The following is a 17,376-nucleotide window of genomic DNA, read 5'->3' as shown; positions in this document are numbered from 1 at the left end:
AAATAGATAATCAAAGTACTGAAGAACTGACGGGAGTTGATTTTGTCGATGTTTATTTATTTTAAAATCAATGATATGTTATTTTGCATGACAAGTACATGTGTACGTAGTTTCTAATTTGAATTACGTATATTTTTATAATATGAATTTTTGAAATGAACTTTTTCGACTAGAATGTCGAGAAACCTCCATATGAATCATGTTAAATAATATTTAATGATAAAATTAATTCAATCAAACTATGTATCAGTGGTAGAAATATTTCTCGAAAATTGTATGGATCCAAGCAATATTGAACTCTAGTCTCGTTCAACCAAACGCTCGGCTGACACTGTAAATCTCCGACAAGGGTTTACGGAGACAGCCGAGCGTCGAGTTGAACGAGACTATATTGAACTCTGGCGTAGGAATACATACGACTACAAAACATATTTAAATTGTTCGTATCATTTAAATTTGACTATTTTTAAGGTATTTGTAAATAAGTTTCCTTGAAAAACAATGCTTTAGCATACATTACATCGAATTCATCAATTAATTTCAAGAACTAAGTCTTGTCAGGAGCAATGAATTGTGCTGAGGTCCAAACACTGTTTCACTTTCGGTTTGTCCGCGTGACTGCATAGGAGAGTTGATTAAAAATCAACTCCCAAAAATCACTCAGGTATGAAACCCCGATGCGCATGCCCCAGGTAAACCCTAACCGTTCGACAGATACAATCGATGACTTTCAATGCGAGCCATAAAAAGAAAACTTCAAAATGTAATTTTGACAGAATTGATATAATATCAAAAAAAATATTAATTATTCTCATCAAATTGCACAGTCAGGATTGTTCAGCAATTCACTATGATCGTTTTTCATCTGTCACTCTTGTTGCAGTAGAACCACAGTAAACTGTAGACTGTCTCAACTGGGCGTCAAAGCGTTTGTTGGTACAGATAGATACATTGTAGACTATTGAACCCTTTGGCTTTCCATAATATCACTTTGAACATTGCAGTCCGCCTCTCTGTCTCTTTATCTGTCGGTCGGTCGGTCCAACAACAGTTTCCGTTCATTTTCCTCACACTAAAATGAAATTTGGTATACATATTTATATACAGATATATAACTTTTGAAAGGAAAAGGTAGTGCGAAGTGTGAAGAAAAAGGTCTGGAGAATCCGGGTAAATAATAAATATATTATTCAAAAACGGCATCAAACAAGCTCTTGTCCTCCTCTTAAAAATGGCATAGGTATTGGAATTACTTTTCCCATGATTTAATATGGAAAGTCATTTTTTTTTTTTTTTTGCATTTTCTACATAATTCCTTAAAAGCTATAAAGTACGGGGAAAGGATTCATCAAATCAATCGCGACGTCTTTTAAACAAGAGGCCCAGGGGCCACATCGCTCACCTGAACAACAATTGCCTTAATTCTGATCAAATTAGCATTACAGTATCAAAATATCTTGACAACTAAGTACAGTAGATCTTGCTAAAAAAAATTAAAAATCTGCAAATTTTTATCCACCTCTTTTTTTTGGGTAAATACCAAGCCCCTTTTGTTGTTGTATCTGTAAGAAGATTTTTCTCTATCCTAATATACCCCCACCCCCCATTTTGTGGCCCCACTTTTCTCTAGGGAATCATGGTTTCATCAAACTTAAATCTGCATAACCTGTGCTTTCACACTAAGTATTGAGTTTTCGACTGAAAACTTTTCCAGAATATTTTTTAAGATTTTCTCTATATATTCCTATGTAAAAATTCAAACCGCCATCATGGCCCCGCCCTACCACTAGTGACTGTGATTTTGCAAACTTGAATTTACACTACCCAAGGATGCCTCTACACAAGTTTAAGCTTTTCTGGCCAAATAGTCTTTAAAAAGAAGATTTTTAAAGATTTTCTCTATATATTCCTATGTAAAAATTCATCCCCCATTGTGGCCTCACCCTACCCCTGGACTATTATTTAAACAAACTTGAATCTATATGATTTTGGGATGCTTCCACTCAAATTTGGGCTTTCCTGGCCTAATAGATTTGAGAAGAAGATTTTTAAAGATTTTCTCTATATATAAAAATTTATCCCCCATTGTGACCCCGCCCTACCCCCAGGGACCATGATTTGAACAAACTTGAATCTACATTATCTGAGGATGGTTACACACCAATTTGAGCTTTCTTGGCCAAATAGTTATTAAAAGAATTTTTTTTAAAGATTTTCTCTATATATTCCTGTATAAAATGTATCCCCCAATTGTGGCCCCACCCTACCCCGAGGGACCATGATTTTACCAAACTTGAATCTACACTATCTGAGGATGCTTCCACTCAAATTTGAGCTTTCCTGGCCAAATAGTCTTTAAAAAGAAGATTTTTAAAGATTTTCTCTATATATTCCTATGTTAAACTTGATCCCCCAATTGTGGCCCCACCCTACCCCGAGGGACCATGATTTTACCAAACTTGAATCTACACTATCTGAGGATGCTTCCACTCAAATTTGAGCTTTCCTGGCCTAATAGTTTTTGAGAAGAAGATTTTTAAAGATTTTCTCTATATATTCCTATGTTAAACTTGATCCCCAAATTGTGGCCCCACCCTACCACTGGGGACCATGATTTGAACAAACTTGAATCTACACTATCTGGGGATGCTTCCACTCAAATTTGAGCTTTTCTGGCCTAATAGTTTTTGAGAAGAAGATTTTTAAAGATTTTCTCTATATATTCTTATGTAAAACTTGACCCCCCACCCCTTTGTGGCCCCATCCTTACCCCAGGGACTATGATTTGAACAAACTTGAATCTACACTATCTGAGGATGCTCCCATTTTAATTTTAGCTTTCCTGGCCTAATAGTTTTTGAGAAGAAGATTTTTAAAGATTTTCTCTATATATTCCTATGTAAAACTTGATCCCCCAATTGTGGCCCCACCCTACCTCCGGGGACCATGATTTGAACAAGCTTGAATCTACACTATCTGAGGATGCTCCCATTTTAATTTTAGCTTTTCTGGTCTAATAGTTTTTGAGAAGAAGATTTTTAAAGAATTTCTCTATATATTCCTATGTAAAACTTGATCCCCCTCTTGTGGCCCCTCCCTACCCCCGGGGACCATGATTTGCACAAACTTGAATCTACACTACCTGAGGATGCCTCCACACAAGTTTAAGCTTTTCAGGCCAATTAGTTTTTGAGAAGAAGATTTTTGAAAAATACCAACAAATTTTCAATAACTCTCAATTATCTCCCCTTTAAAGAGGGCGTGGCCCTTCATTTGAACAAACTTGAATTCCCTTCACCTAGTGGTGCTTTGTGCCAAATTTGGTTGAAATCTGCCCAGTGGTTCTTGAGAAGAAGATGAAAATGTGAGAAGTTTACAACAACGACGACGACAACAACGACGACAACGACAGACAACGGACAAATTGTGATCAGAAAATCTCACTTGAGCCTTTGGCTCAGGTGAGCTAAAAAGGACACCAGTAGGACCAAAAGTTTGATATGTAAACAAACAAAAGATATTATATAACAATTACATTCATAGATTAATTCTCTAATTTTTATCCTCCTCGTTAGTCGTCTGTGCAAACCTGCAGGCATGTTCACCAAGCTACCTTAAGATTATGGTGCGTCCTAAGTACATCCTAGGATACGTCTTAGTCTGAAGGAAGGAGTCTTCTAGTTATCAAACATACTACTTATAATAAGAAATTCATGAAATGTTGACACAGTCAAACGGATCATATTACCAAATGATTCTTTTTGTTTTCGCATAAAGGTAAGGTCAAGGTCACTACCTTTTTCCTCAACGTAAAGGATGATAAAAATAAGTGTAGCTCTTTGTAATTCTGTAGACATTTGTTTTAAATTCTATTCTTCAGTGAAATGATAGAATATCAGACTAAAATTGATATTGCTTAGCCCGCATTTCCTCTAATTTTCTTAAATTTTAATTATTTTTTATATGCTTCTAATAATAAAATATTTTTTATTTTTATGTATAATGAAGACTTTATATAAAGATATGAATTCACAGAAAAGCTAACATATTGACCATTTAATAAGAGAAAAGCTAATTTTAGTGATTTTTCAGAAAAATCAATGTATAGAATGGACGCTTTAAAAAGCTTACAAAAATGTAATTTGATAGGCAAATCATATTTTAAAAACATATTCTGAAACCCAAGTATCAATTTATTAGTTCACATTAGTAAAAAAAAAATCCAACATTAATGTTGTTTTTAAAATGCTAAAACAGACTCATTAATCTGCAGCAATTCTGAATTGCAAAACATGTGATATTTTCCTACGCCAATATTACACCAAAAATATAGTTCTTGTTAGATTCTAAACATTGATTACTTTTTCTATGTCAAGTTGTATGATAATAAAAAAGAAAGAAAAATATACTATTTTAATTTCCTTTCATCTTGATTTAATGAACAATTAATCAAATTTACGTTTGACGGGTCGAAAACGAGAAAAGACTCCTTCCTTAAGCCTGTTTATCGAAGCTTTCCTAAATTTAGGAATCGCCATAACTTTGTCCTAATTTTAGGACATCACTTACCTTATCCTAAGACCATCCTAAGCCTTTTAAATAATGTTTTTGGGGATATTTGGATTGTTGTGAAGCTTTTTTAAGACCGGTAAAATAAAGCAATTTTTTCTACAGTTCCAGCATTTCCAACAAACCTCAAATTCCTAACCCGCGAGAAGGTGGGGGGGGGGGGGGCATAGATTTATTCTATCTTTTAACAAAATGATGTGGAGAGGGACCCCGAACTCTCCCTCACCCCTTGCTACAAAATTATGTGGAGAGCCTACATGCCTGCCTGAGAGCTGACATATTAAACAAACTTTTTTTCGCAAATATTGTCCTTGTTTGGCGAATGAAAATTCACTTATTTTTAATATCTTAATGTACACTAAGTAAGTTACATCCATTGTTTTGATTACTTTAGAATAAAAATTATTCAAATGTCCTTTGCTAAAACGTAAATTTACATCGGTGTAAATAAGCCTTGCTTGATCGTTCTCAATTCTTATCACTTCCACACTTTTGTATAAATGTATAAACTTCTTTAAATATTTTCACATTTTTTATGCATCAACCTAATTTGAGGCAGTATTTACTTTGTTGTAGCTTATATTCCAAAGAATTCACAATAAATACTGACAAGAAATATTACAGAAATTGCATTTTATTGAACATAATCGATCAGTGGCACACCTACTTTTACAACTGCGCATGTGCCTTCAAACTTACCAAAAACTTTGTTCTTTGTTGTTTACTTGTTCAATTTTGGACCAATCTGTAATTAACCTCATCATGTAACTCACTCGGTCTCTAGGAACATTAATTTACCTCAAAATTCATCAGAAAATATTTACGATTGATGTTGACGCTTTACTTGCCGCAGAGTTTTTCTCAAACACATCCAATTAAAACGCTTCTTTCTTTATCCGCAACCCGTGATTCGGCCTGTTTATCCGTTACTCAAATAGTGTCGTCACTCAACGCATCGCTTTGTCGGCCGAAGTGTATACTTCTAGTAAATGAAAGTATGAAATTCAAAATAACACAGGAGTCGGCAATTTTATCAATTTCTTGAAAATAAATGAGAAATAGGCAAAAATCCTACCAGTGAGCTCACTGGTAGGATTTTTCTTGTTTCTCATTTATTTACAACAAATTGATAAAATCGCCGACTCCTGTGAAAATATAAACTCTTTTAATGTTGTTTCACTACAGATCAATTGCTGTTTGACAGGGTGTACTGGGGCTTAAATGTTTAGTAAACACCAAAAAAAAATTTGTGTTCTAAACTGTCATTTTCTATGAAATATGAAGGAAAAAGTTACAAATCTTGAAGTTTTGTCCTTTTTTTTACTAAAAAAAAAAAAAGCTAGAATGCCTTCTGTCTCTCCAAAAACGGCATTAAACAAGCTTTTGACCTCCTCTATAGAAATACGTCAAATTGAATGTAGGTACCGGGATTACTTTCTCCATGATTTGATTTAAAATGTCAAGAAACTGTTTTACTTTTCACATAATTTCTTTAATGCCATAAAGTACGTGAAAAAGATTCAACAAATCAATCATGACGTCATAATGCTTCTATTCAGTTCAATTCATTTTAATTATTCGCTCAAACCATGACATGGTACACGAGGTCAATCATTGTATACAGTTCTAGCACCAAAGACACTCCTGCGGGGATGCGTTTTACAAAAGAACTTACGACCAAATTAGTGAATGTTTATTAATCACAAATTAATCAATGTTTAATTGTAATATCTGTAAAATATAATTATAGAATCAAAATATATGTATTAAATAAATGGTTTGATATAAAAAAAAATTTCATTAAAGACTGTCCCATGAGACTGAAAAGAATTACTACTTTGTCGTAAGTTCTTTTGTCAAACGCAGTCCTGGCATCATTTACTAGATCGAGATTTGCAATATTGGTCACCCATATGTGGAGTAACACACCTGATACAGAGGTCACATTGTTTGCAATGTAAACAAAGTTTGTGTTTTGTTTTCTGCTAACATACAAATTGGTGAATAAAAAAATATCATATATAAAACAAAATGAGGTGTGAAAAGCACTTGAACTGTTGTATTCATAAATGACATACAATTTTAAAAAACATCTTTACAAGAATACTTGTATATATAATATATAACCTTTTAGTATGTAAATGAACAAAAAAATAGAGTCTTGTTTACAGGACAAAGAAATGTGAGGCATTTCAGGCATACAGCGACTGTATACTTTAGCAGAACTAAGCATTGTGAATATTAAAAACAAAATAAAATGTTAAAAAATTTCAACCAAAATCGTGATGGACAGAGGGTAGACAGACAACAGGTGATCAGAAAAGCTGACTTTCACTTCAGCTGACCTTCACTTCAGGTGAGCTTAAAATGAAAATAATTTCAGCCCAAATCATGATCAAGAATTTATATGTTTTGAGACAATAATCATTTAATAACAACCAGAGAAACTCTGCAGACCTATTTCAAACAGTAAGTTAAGATAACATATAAACAAAACTTTTATTTTACAAAATATGTTTCTATTAGAATAAAGAAGGAAAATAGCACTTTGTTCTCAGTCATCTATGCACAGTAAGTACAGATAGTATCAATATCTTCCCCCTTTCTCTCTCATTATGCAGAATTCTGTACAGATATGTACACAAGAAGGTGAGCCAGACATAGGCATGTCTCTGATCAGGAATGCTGTATAACAGATTTCCACATTTCATCTTGTATGATACACATGAAAACACTTACATGTACATTGTACATCAATTCTTCACCAATATGTTATAACTTACATGTATATTGTACATCAATTCATCACCACTATGTTATAACTTATAAATAGAGGCATTTATAATGTGATGTCCTAGCATTGTAAACCCAGATTGGTTTCACTTCCTCTGAAAATCAATATTGTCACTCCTTAAAATCCATGAACAACTTGAGTTTGTAAGAAGTGTCACTGGGTAAGTCCAAATTTCTGATACAAAAAAAAATAAATATAAATCAACAAAAACATTGAATAAGCAATGGTTTGTCTCATTGACTTTTACTTGCCTTAATTGTCTAAAACATCTAAAGTAATTATGTTTTAAAAACATAAATGAATTCAAGGCAAATTTTAAATTTCATTATGTTTTAGTTGCTTGTATACTTACAACAAATGAGCCCCGAACACGTTGATGATTCTGTAGATACAGGACTTAAGTGAGCTGTGGAGCACATACTTGAGGGGGAGGTCCAGAGATCCCCGCCCCCCATTACGTCGCCCAGAGGACACCAGCTTCAGGTGCTTCTCTACATTCTACAATCAAGTAGATTGTACAGGTTATTACAGGTAGATTTTGTAATAACAGGTAAATTCTCAATTGTTACATTTAGAAGTAGGCAATATTTTTTGCATTGTCTTTCGTTTAATACTGATAACGTTTTTTACCTTTTTTTTTTCGTTTAGCTAAAAATGTTGTGTTTTCTGTAGTTTATTGACAATTTTTTTTTTTTTACACATTTTTTGTAGTTAAGATGACATCTGTGATGTTTTTAGTAAATTGACAATTGATTTGAGTTGTTTTAATTTTTTAGTTTAGTTACAATGTTTTTAATTTTTTTTTCTGTAACTTACTGACAATGTTTATAGCATTTTCTTTACTGATAGTTTATTTACAAAGTTTTAAGCATTCTTACGTTTACTAACACTGTTTTTAGACACTCACCTCTTGTAGCTTTATGACTGAAGTAAGGATTTGTGGCAAGGTCTTCTGAACTACTCCGTAGTTATCCTCCCTGAATGATGCTGCCACAAGATTGCATAGAGCTACAAGTAAACACACAGACACTGTTCAGTACTTCTAGTACATAGCCATTCCTACCATACAGTAAAGCGGTAGATTAACAATAAATAATCTTATGCTCACAAACCTTCCACTGCCCATATATCAAGTTGAGCAGAGGCAAATAGTTTTCTACTTTTGGCATCGGGAAACTCTGTAAGGAAGTAACTTATCACAGGTTTTGTTTTCCAGAAAGATGACCCCTGCAATAAAATCAATGATTGGGATATTTGTACAACTGTAGAGAATAATATGGAATGTGAAACTTGCATGTCTCCTGTTAATATCCACTTAAGTTGATGTCATACTGTAGTTTCATCAATATTCGATGAATACCAATTTTCGTGGATTTTGTTATTACGTCGATCCACAAAAGTAAGTGTTCATTGAAGTGCAATTTCTATTAACATTTTGTATTGATAGGATCATTGGTCACGGATTTGCCTATCCTTGAAACTGTGATTTTTACTTTATCCACGAAAATTGATACCCTTGAATATTAAAGAAACCACAGTGTGTAAAATATCAAATGAATACTTGTGAAAGATCTTGGATATCAAGACAGGAGCTTGTTCACACATGTATTCTTATAAATAAATAAAATAAAAACAAAGCACGACACTCCTATCGTCGATATTATTTTGGTTATCAAAGAAAAAAAGAAATAAAGTTCATTACATTTTTGGCTGGCTGTGGGGTTGTGGTGTCTTTTTTTACACTGTCACCTCTGTATGTTAGTGTTGACCCTGAATTGAAAATAGAACAAAATTAAACCATTTGAAATGAAATAGTTGATTATAATAAAACAAAGATTTTATAAGGCAGTGTTACCCTGATGGGATGTGGCTGATTTTTTGACGTCGTCAGTTGCCGGTCGTACAGAGGCTTGAGAGAACACCTGCCAGTTAGCGTCCTGGATCCGTCCACTCAAAGCAGTGATGGCTGACAGACAGGAAGTGGACAGCTTGCTCCAGTTGTGGGGATGTCCTCCTACAGAGTATAAAGATATTTTTTTAACCTTATGGGCATTACTTTCCAATAGGTGCTTGAAGGCAAGACCCCCCCCCCCCCCCACACCAATCCCCCTCTCTGTCTTTGGGCGCCAGTATTATTTTTCATCTAAGTTATAAACATCACAGGGTGACTTGTAAATCATTTTATATATTATATAATTTGGCCCCTATCATTTTACCTGGCTGACTGAGACTGAAGACTGTCCTCCTTCTCTCAGGTGAGTGTTTGGACAACAGACAGAGGTCCAGGTAGCCCAGGTACTGTCATAATCAAAGCAACAGATTCAGAATAGTCTTCACATACTTACAATACTAATTCTGTTTGTGATACAATACATGTAGAATTCTACACACCTTTACCACAGGGTTCTGGTCACACTGTAGAGCATCTATGAGACACTGATTCTTTCTGTCGTCCAACATGCTCTCGATGGGGAAACAAAATCGCTAAAATAGAGTAACTAAGCTTCGAGATAAAACTAAAAAATAATTCCTGCACGTAAAAAGTAATTTGTATATCAAAGTATTAAAATATTACAGCAAAAAAAACCCCAACAATAAAATGGAAAAAGTTTACTGTATGGAGTCATTCTTACCTCTGTAATGTAGACCTTGATCAGTAGTGTGGTCAAACTCCAGGAAATGTGTACCAACAGGCCACAGAGAACGGACTGCCATAACAGAGCCAGGTCCAGCAGGCCATAGACCGAGTCCACAGGTAATGTAGACCTATAGAATAGGACATTAAAATAACAATATAACAGAGAAATATCTAGTAGTCTACAGACCGAGTCCACAGGTAATGTAGACCTGTACAAAATAACAATATAACAGAGAAAGATCTAGAAGTCTACAGACCGAGTCCACAGGTAATGTAGATCTATAGAATAGGACATTAAAATAACATTATAACAGAGAAAGATCTAGAAGTCTACAGACCGAGTCCACAGGTAATGTAGATCTATAGAATAGGACATTAAAATAACAATATAACAGAGAAAAGTCTAATAGCTCTTAGACCTACACAACAGGTAATGTAGACCTGTACAAAATAACAATATAACAGAGAAAGATCTAGTAGTCTACAGACTGAGTCCACAGGTAATGTAGATCTATAGAATATGACATTAAAATAACAATATAACAGAGAAAGATCTAGTAGCCTATAGACCTACACAACAGGTAATGTAGACCTATACAAAATAACAATATAACAGAGAAAGATCTAGTAGCCTTTAGACTTAATCCTCATGTAATGCAAACCTGACGGTATATGGTACATAATGTGACTGAAATAACAATATAACAAAGAGTGGTCTAGGAGGCCACAGAGATTGAGTTTGCATGCTCAAATGACAATATAACAGAGGAAGGTCTATCAAGCCACAGACGGAGTCAACAGATAACAGAGACCTATATTAAAGGACTTTGGATAACAAAAAAAATAATGAGCTAGTATCTGTTCTCATGTCTAGAACTTTGCTTTAAAACTAAAAGGGTGTTAATGTTTGTCTCTTTAACATAGAGAAATTCAACATATGCTTCAAGCAAAAGTTGAATTTGAGCCATTCATTAGCACTGGTACATCTCGAGTGACACTGAACACTTATCTTTCCTTACAACATAATTATACAGAATAGAACTGTCAATTTTTTTACCTCCTTAGTCCTAAACTGTGAACTATCCACTCTGTTGGAATGTGACCTGCAAACAAAGACTTTTGATTAATTAGTGACTAACATTAATTGTTTCTTTATAAAAGATAGATTATGGATTAAACAATGCTTTAAGAGCAAGTAAAGAATTCTTTTATTAACAGTAACTGTGTATAATTCAATTTACATGTACACGAATTTTATATACCGTTAACATTCAAAATAAAGAATAAAGAATGTAATTTTCAAAAATGAAGATAATGTTATGGAAAATGATACTATTCACAGTAATGGAGAGAAATCTGAGTTCCCTGCCTTACCAAAGAGCCAGTAGAGGGGGTAGAAGTAGGCGGTCTGCCACAGCACGCAGTGTAGGGAGGTCTGAAGGACTCTCAGAATCCCACTCCGCACTTGGAAGTACTTAGATTGCTATTAAACAAAAACAGAGTACGAAAATAAACTCTTGTAAATGACAATTTTATTTAGTTTTTTTTTAATGTGCTGCTAAAGAGAATTTTTAAGTTGCTATTTGGATACTGGGTTATCATTTAAAATGATTATTCCACATCACCTGGCACATATTTATTACAAAATAAATGTATCTATAGAGAGATTTTAATCTTGGAATGCCCGATTGTCATTTGTCTATTCAGTACTGAATACTACCATATTTTCATTATGAAAAATGATCTGCTGCTTATTTGATCCAATATTATAAATATCCTATTAGAAATTTTTGTATAATGATTTTATATAATATTGGATTATTGCTCCACTACATTAATTCATTTTACTGATCTGGTATTTAGACAAACAAAACCTGAATGCAAGTTTTAATTACCTGTAATGAAGTAAACTGTAGGTAGTTGTTCTGTCTGAGGAAATGAAACAGGTAAAATACAGCACCTGTATAACAGCCATAGGTAACAAGGAACAGGTGATGCTCATTCAGTACACAGAAATCTCTGAAATGATAGTTTTCAATGAAAACATTGTTCTTTACCCCCCTCCAAAAAAGAGCTTCAATCATCTATAGCTTACATGTACATGTATATTGTTAATTCTTATAAATTGGACTTATTGGCATGAAAATACATCTAATACAATCATCAAACAATATTGAGGATCTGCATTTTGTAGTTGGGTCAGAAAATCAGAAAAAATATTAACAATTAAGGGGTAAGGCCATTTCCTCTCTCCACCCTAAAATATATGTTTTGTGGATACTGTTGCATAAGGTTTAACACTGCAGCACTGATAAATTTTATTGACACATATTCCCAAAAAAATAACACAATCTTTGTTCAAGTTCTAACAAAAGAGAGTTAATCCCCAAAAGAACTAAAAAGAGAGAAAGTGGGATAACTTTGGAATTTCAGCCATTTTGGGGACGTAATAAACAGTCTAGATTTACCTGTTGGTGCAAACGGTGAGGTCCTGATAGCGACCGTCCAGGATCCCTGTACACAGCAGGGAAGTCACCCCACTCAAGAGAACACAGACCACCCCAAACAGCAGCTTCTGGGGGGAGCACATGCTGGCTGTCAACTGTAAAGGGTTGGAGTAGACCTCCGGCTCCACTGTAAACATAGAAAACATCATATATCATTTAGACATGTAGCCTAGAGTCACTGTAAACAGAGAAAACATCAGGTATCATTGAGACATGTAACCTAGGATAAGTGTCAACAGAGGAAACATCAAGTATCATTAAGACATGTAACCTAGAATAACTGTAAACAGAGAAAACATCAGGTATCATTGAGACATGTAACCTAGGATAAGTGTCAACAGAGGAAACATCAAGTATCATTAAGACGTGTAACCTATGATCACTGTCAACAGAGAAAACATCAAGTATCATTGAGACGTGTAACCTAGAATCACTGTAAACAGAGAAAACATCATGTATCATTGAGACATGTAACCTAAAATCACTGTCAACAGAGAAAACATCAAGTATCATTTAGACGTGTAACCTAGAATCACTGTAAACAGAGAAAACATCATGTATCATTGAGACATGTAACCTAAAATCACTGTCAACAGAGAAAACATCAAGTATCATTTAGACGTGTAACCTAGGATAAGTGTCAACAGAGAAAACATCAAGTATCATTGAGACATGTAACCTATGATCACTGTCAACAGAGAAAACATCAAGTATCATTTAGACATGTAACCTAGGATAAGTGTCAACAGAGAAAACATCACATATCATTTAGACGTGTAACCTAGAATCACTGTCAACAGAGAAAACATCAAGTATCATTGAGACGTGTAACCTAGGATAAGTGTCAACAGAGAAAACATCACATATCATTTAGACGTGTAACCTAGAATCACTGTCAACAGAGAAAACATTAGGTATCATTGAGACGTGTAACCTAGAATAACTGTCAACAGAGAAAACATCAAGTATCATTAAGACGTGTAACCTAGAATCACTGTAAACAGAGAAAACATCAAGTATCATTAAGACATGTAACCTAGAATCACTGTCAACAGAGAAAACATCAAGTATCATTTAGACATGTAACCTATGATAACTGTCAACAGAGAAAACATCAAGTATCATTGAGACGTGTAACCTAGAATCACTGTAAACAGAGAAAACATCAAGTATCATTTAGACATGTAACCTAGGATAAGTGTCAACAGAGAAAACATCACATATCATTTAGACGTGTAACCTAGAATCACTGTCAACAGAGAAAACATCAAGTATCATTGAGACGTGTAACCTAGGATAAGTGTCAACAGAGAAAACATCAAGTATCATTGAGACATGTAACCTAGAGTCACTGTAAACAGAGAAAACATCAAGTATCATTTAGACATGTAACCTAGGATAACTGTCAACAGAGAAAACATCAAGTATCATTGAGACATGTAACCTAGGATAAGTGTCAACAGAGAAAACATCAAGTATCATTTAGACATGTAACCTAGGATAAGTGTCAACAGAGAAAACATCACATATCATTTAGACGTGTAACCTAGAATCACTGTCAACAGAGAAAACATTAGGTATCATTGAGACGTGTAACCTAGAATAACTGTCAACAGAGAAAACATCAAGTATCATTGAGACATGTAACCTATGATCACTGTCAACAGAGAAAACATCAAGTATCATTTAGACATGTAACCTAGGATAAGTGTCAACAGAGAAAACATCACATATCATTTAGACGTGTAACCTAGAATCACTGTCAACAGAGAAAACATCAAGTATCATTTAGACGTGTAACCTAGGATAAGTGTCAACAGAGAAAACATCACATATCATTTAGACGTGTAACCTATGATCACTGTCAACAGAGAAAACATCAAGTATCATTTAGACGTGTAACCTAGAGTCACTGTAAACAGAGAAAACATCAAGTATCATTTAGACATGTAACCTAGGATAACTGTCAACAGAGAAAACATCAAGTATCATTGAGACATGTAACCTATGATCACTGTCAACAGAGAAAACATCAAGTATCATTTAGACATGTAACCTAGGATAAGTGTCAACAGAGAAAACATCAAGTATCATTGAGACGTGTAACCTAGAGTCACTGTAAACAGAGAAAACATCAAGTATCATTGAGACATGTAACCTAGAGTCACTGTAAACAGAGAAAACATCAAGTATCATTGAGACATGTAACCTAGAATCACTGTAAACAGAGAAAACATCAAGTATCATTGAGACATGTAACCTATGATCACTGTCAACAGAGAAAACATCAAGTATCATTTAGACATGTAGAGACATGTAACCTAGAGTCACTGTAAACAGAGAAAACATTAGGTATCATTGAGACGTGTAACCTAGAATAACTGTCAACAGAGAAAACATCACGTATCATTGAGACGTGTAACCTAAAATCACTGTCAACAGAGAAAACATCAAGTATCATTTAGACATGTAACCTAGAATCACTGTAAACAGAGAAAACATCACGTATCATTTAGACATGTAACCTAGAGTCACTGTAAACATAGAAAGTTTTTTTGTTATACAATCATCCTGTTACCCCCTGAGGGTCATTGATTGGTAAAAAATTATTTGATTTGATTTATTGACATGTGAAATAAACTGTTAAATCCTTATATTACGCGAGTACTTAATTCTGCGATCCCGCTTGTGTGTATCAAATCGTGAGAATATAAAATCGCTAATGTTGAACTTTTCTTCTTATTTCTTATAGTTCTCTCATAAAATAATGGCGAGATTTTAAAATCCGCGAAGGATGCTTCCTATGATTTTAAGCTGATATTAATTCCTCGCGTTTAATTAGGAATTTACAGTATAACATCTCATTGCGTCTTGTAAGGTCACATTACCTAGAGCTGTGTTACACATCATTGATGTGTAATAACTTAGGCGCCATGAAATTCTTATTTCTTTGATAAAGCCTAAAAAGTCTAGCATTTCCCCTATGTATTCCTTTAGTAGTGATACTAAGATAACAACAGGTGTTTGTGAAACACTTATGCCCCCTCCCTTGAAGACCTCTGCGAAGAAAATGAATGGAAAGTGCATTTAATTGGAAATTTTGTAAGTCCAAGGGGCATAACTCTGTCAAAAATTGCTCTATCGTACCTAAAATTAAACCTGACTTAGATATTATGATAAATCTGTTTACCGAATTTCATTTGAGTAAGTGCAATCCCTGCAAAGAAAATGAACGGAAACTGCAAATAATTGGAATATGTAAAGAGCTGTACAATGAGTAATCGAGTTAAACAACTTGTTGTTTTCATACAGTTTGGAAACAAAATGACTGACTTACCTATGAATGTTGGGAGGGAGAAGCTCCCCCAGAGCCCGGTCAGAAAGATCACCACCACACACATCAGGAGGTAGTACACTGAGAAGAGCAAGGACAAGCTGCCTGTAAAATTAGAGACCCATTGGCAAGATACCGGTAAGTGTTAGTGCTGAGTGTGAATAATCAGAGATCTTGATTCAAGTGTTGTGATTACCTGAAATCCATTGAGAAGGATGAGACACATCAAGATGAGCCAATGTTACATAGCCACTCAATATTATGGGGACCGTTATGACAGCCCAGGTTATTGCAGCTCCCGTTCTCCATCGATGTACCTGTTTATCATTAAATTAATAATAAAAATAATTATTGTTTTAACACTTCATTTGATTGGCTAAAAAGAATTATATATGTCTTACAACATAACTTCACAAAATGATGGGCGTGCAAAACATAGGCTTAAAAATCCCCTTGACATTGCATATTAATTTTGTACAAATTAACATCTTTGTTTAAAAACAAAAAAGGCATTATTTTCTAATTTTAGTTGTAGAAAGTTATTAAATTCTTATAAGAATTAAATTCAATTCTATTTAACAGCTATAAAGCATAAACTGACCCAAGTTACATTTAGGTGTATTTGACTGTAAAGCAAGGTAGAAATTACAATACTTCCTTAAATAAAATTACATTTTCACGTACTGTAAAAGTGGTTATTTACGCTAGTGGTTAACTACATGTTTTTTATGTTCAAACTTTACATTTTTTTGCCATACACACGGGGGTATTTTACACGATTTTAAGCTTACCAAACTAGTGTAAATTTTCCCCACTTGTAAATAACAACTTTTACAGTATTTGAATTAAACAGAGAAACTAATTAATTAATATATGTTATGAGCCTTAAACTGGAAATTTATGTTAGGGCGAAACATTACTAGGTCTATTACGTGCATGTTTTTCAATTGAACACTACCACAATCTTTAACATCTACTAAGTGTTCTGGATTTATCATAAATTTAAACTGATGTCATGAAGAACCATGCAGATTTGAACTGTATATATTTTTATAAATTCTAGGAACCTTGGAGTTGCCATTCATATAATTTATTTAATTTCAATCTGCAAGTACTATTATATATTCTTTAAGCCATAAAATGAAATTTTAGATATAACCATTAAATCATTTTTAACATTTTAGATCTTTCTTTATTCATGAAAATCTCCTTTCACTGCTTTCAGTTATATAAAACTAAAAATATTCAACTTCGGTGACATCAGAATTTAGATTTAACCAGGTCATAAACACACATCGGTGTAAAATTTGTGTCAGACTGATCCATAACTCTACGTCTTACTTCTTTATTGTAAACATCGCCTATCGTCCCATCCATGCTTTCTGTTGGGATGATTTTTGAAGATGGCGCCAGGCTATCAATTAAACCGTACTTAGTTGAGTCTTCATCAAACATAGCTTTGAATAGCTTTTGAAGTTCAATTAGTTTTAAAATTAAAATATTTGATTAAACGAATGTTATAAATTGGAATAAA

At 33.9% G+C, this 17,376-nt stretch overlaps 1 protein-coding gene across 1 annotated transcript; it reads right to left on the bottom strand.

Annotated features, from left to right (window-relative positions):
* Nucleotides 1-6,958: 6,958 nt before the first annotated feature.
* LOC105320638 (nucleoporin NDC1) lies at nt 6,959-17,263 on the bottom strand. The gene is made up of 16 exons (XM_011418649.4): nt 17,184-17,263; nt 16,039-16,159; nt 15,846-15,947; nt 12,470-12,635; nt 11,897-12,020; nt 11,376-11,484; nt 11,059-11,104; nt 9,997-10,129; nt 9,755-9,847; nt 9,580-9,661; nt 9,219-9,377; nt 9,066-9,133; nt 8,476-8,590; nt 8,271-8,371; nt 7,716-7,861; nt 6,959-7,537 (listed from the first exon to the last, which is right to left on the bottom strand). Exons 1-16 carry the CDS (start codon nt 17,217-17,219, stop codon nt 7,474-7,476), a joined length of 1,665 nt encoding a protein of 554 aa, XP_011416951.3. The 5' UTR covers nt 17,220-17,263; the 3' UTR covers nt 6,959-7,473.
* Nucleotides 17,264-17,376: the final 113 nt, after the last annotated feature.

The sequence above is a fragment of the Magallana gigas genome, chromosome 7 (assembly GCF_963853765.1).
Source record: "Magallana gigas chromosome 7, xbMagGiga1.1, whole genome shotgun sequence".
Taxonomy (NCBI): Eukaryota; Metazoa; Mollusca; class Bivalvia; order Ostreida; family Ostreidae; genus Magallana; species Magallana gigas.
The sequence above is the reverse complement of the archived record's forward strand: the minus strand, read 5'-3'. Positions and strand labels throughout refer to the sequence as shown.

Excerpts from the sequence above, each read along its gene's own strand:
- LOC105320638 (XM_011418649.4), bottom strand. The coding sequence starts at position 17,219 with ATGGATGGGACGATAGGCGATGTTTACAATAAAGAA. Across the intron at positions 11,485-11,896 it reads TACAGTTTACTTCATTACAG|CAATCTAAGTACTTCCAAGT; the intron begins GTAATTAAAACT and ends TTTGTTTAATAG. Across the intron at positions 7,862-8,270 it reads CAGTCATAAAGCTACAAGAG|AATGTAGAGAAGCACCTGAA; the intron begins GTGAGTGTCTAA and ends ACTTGATTGTAG.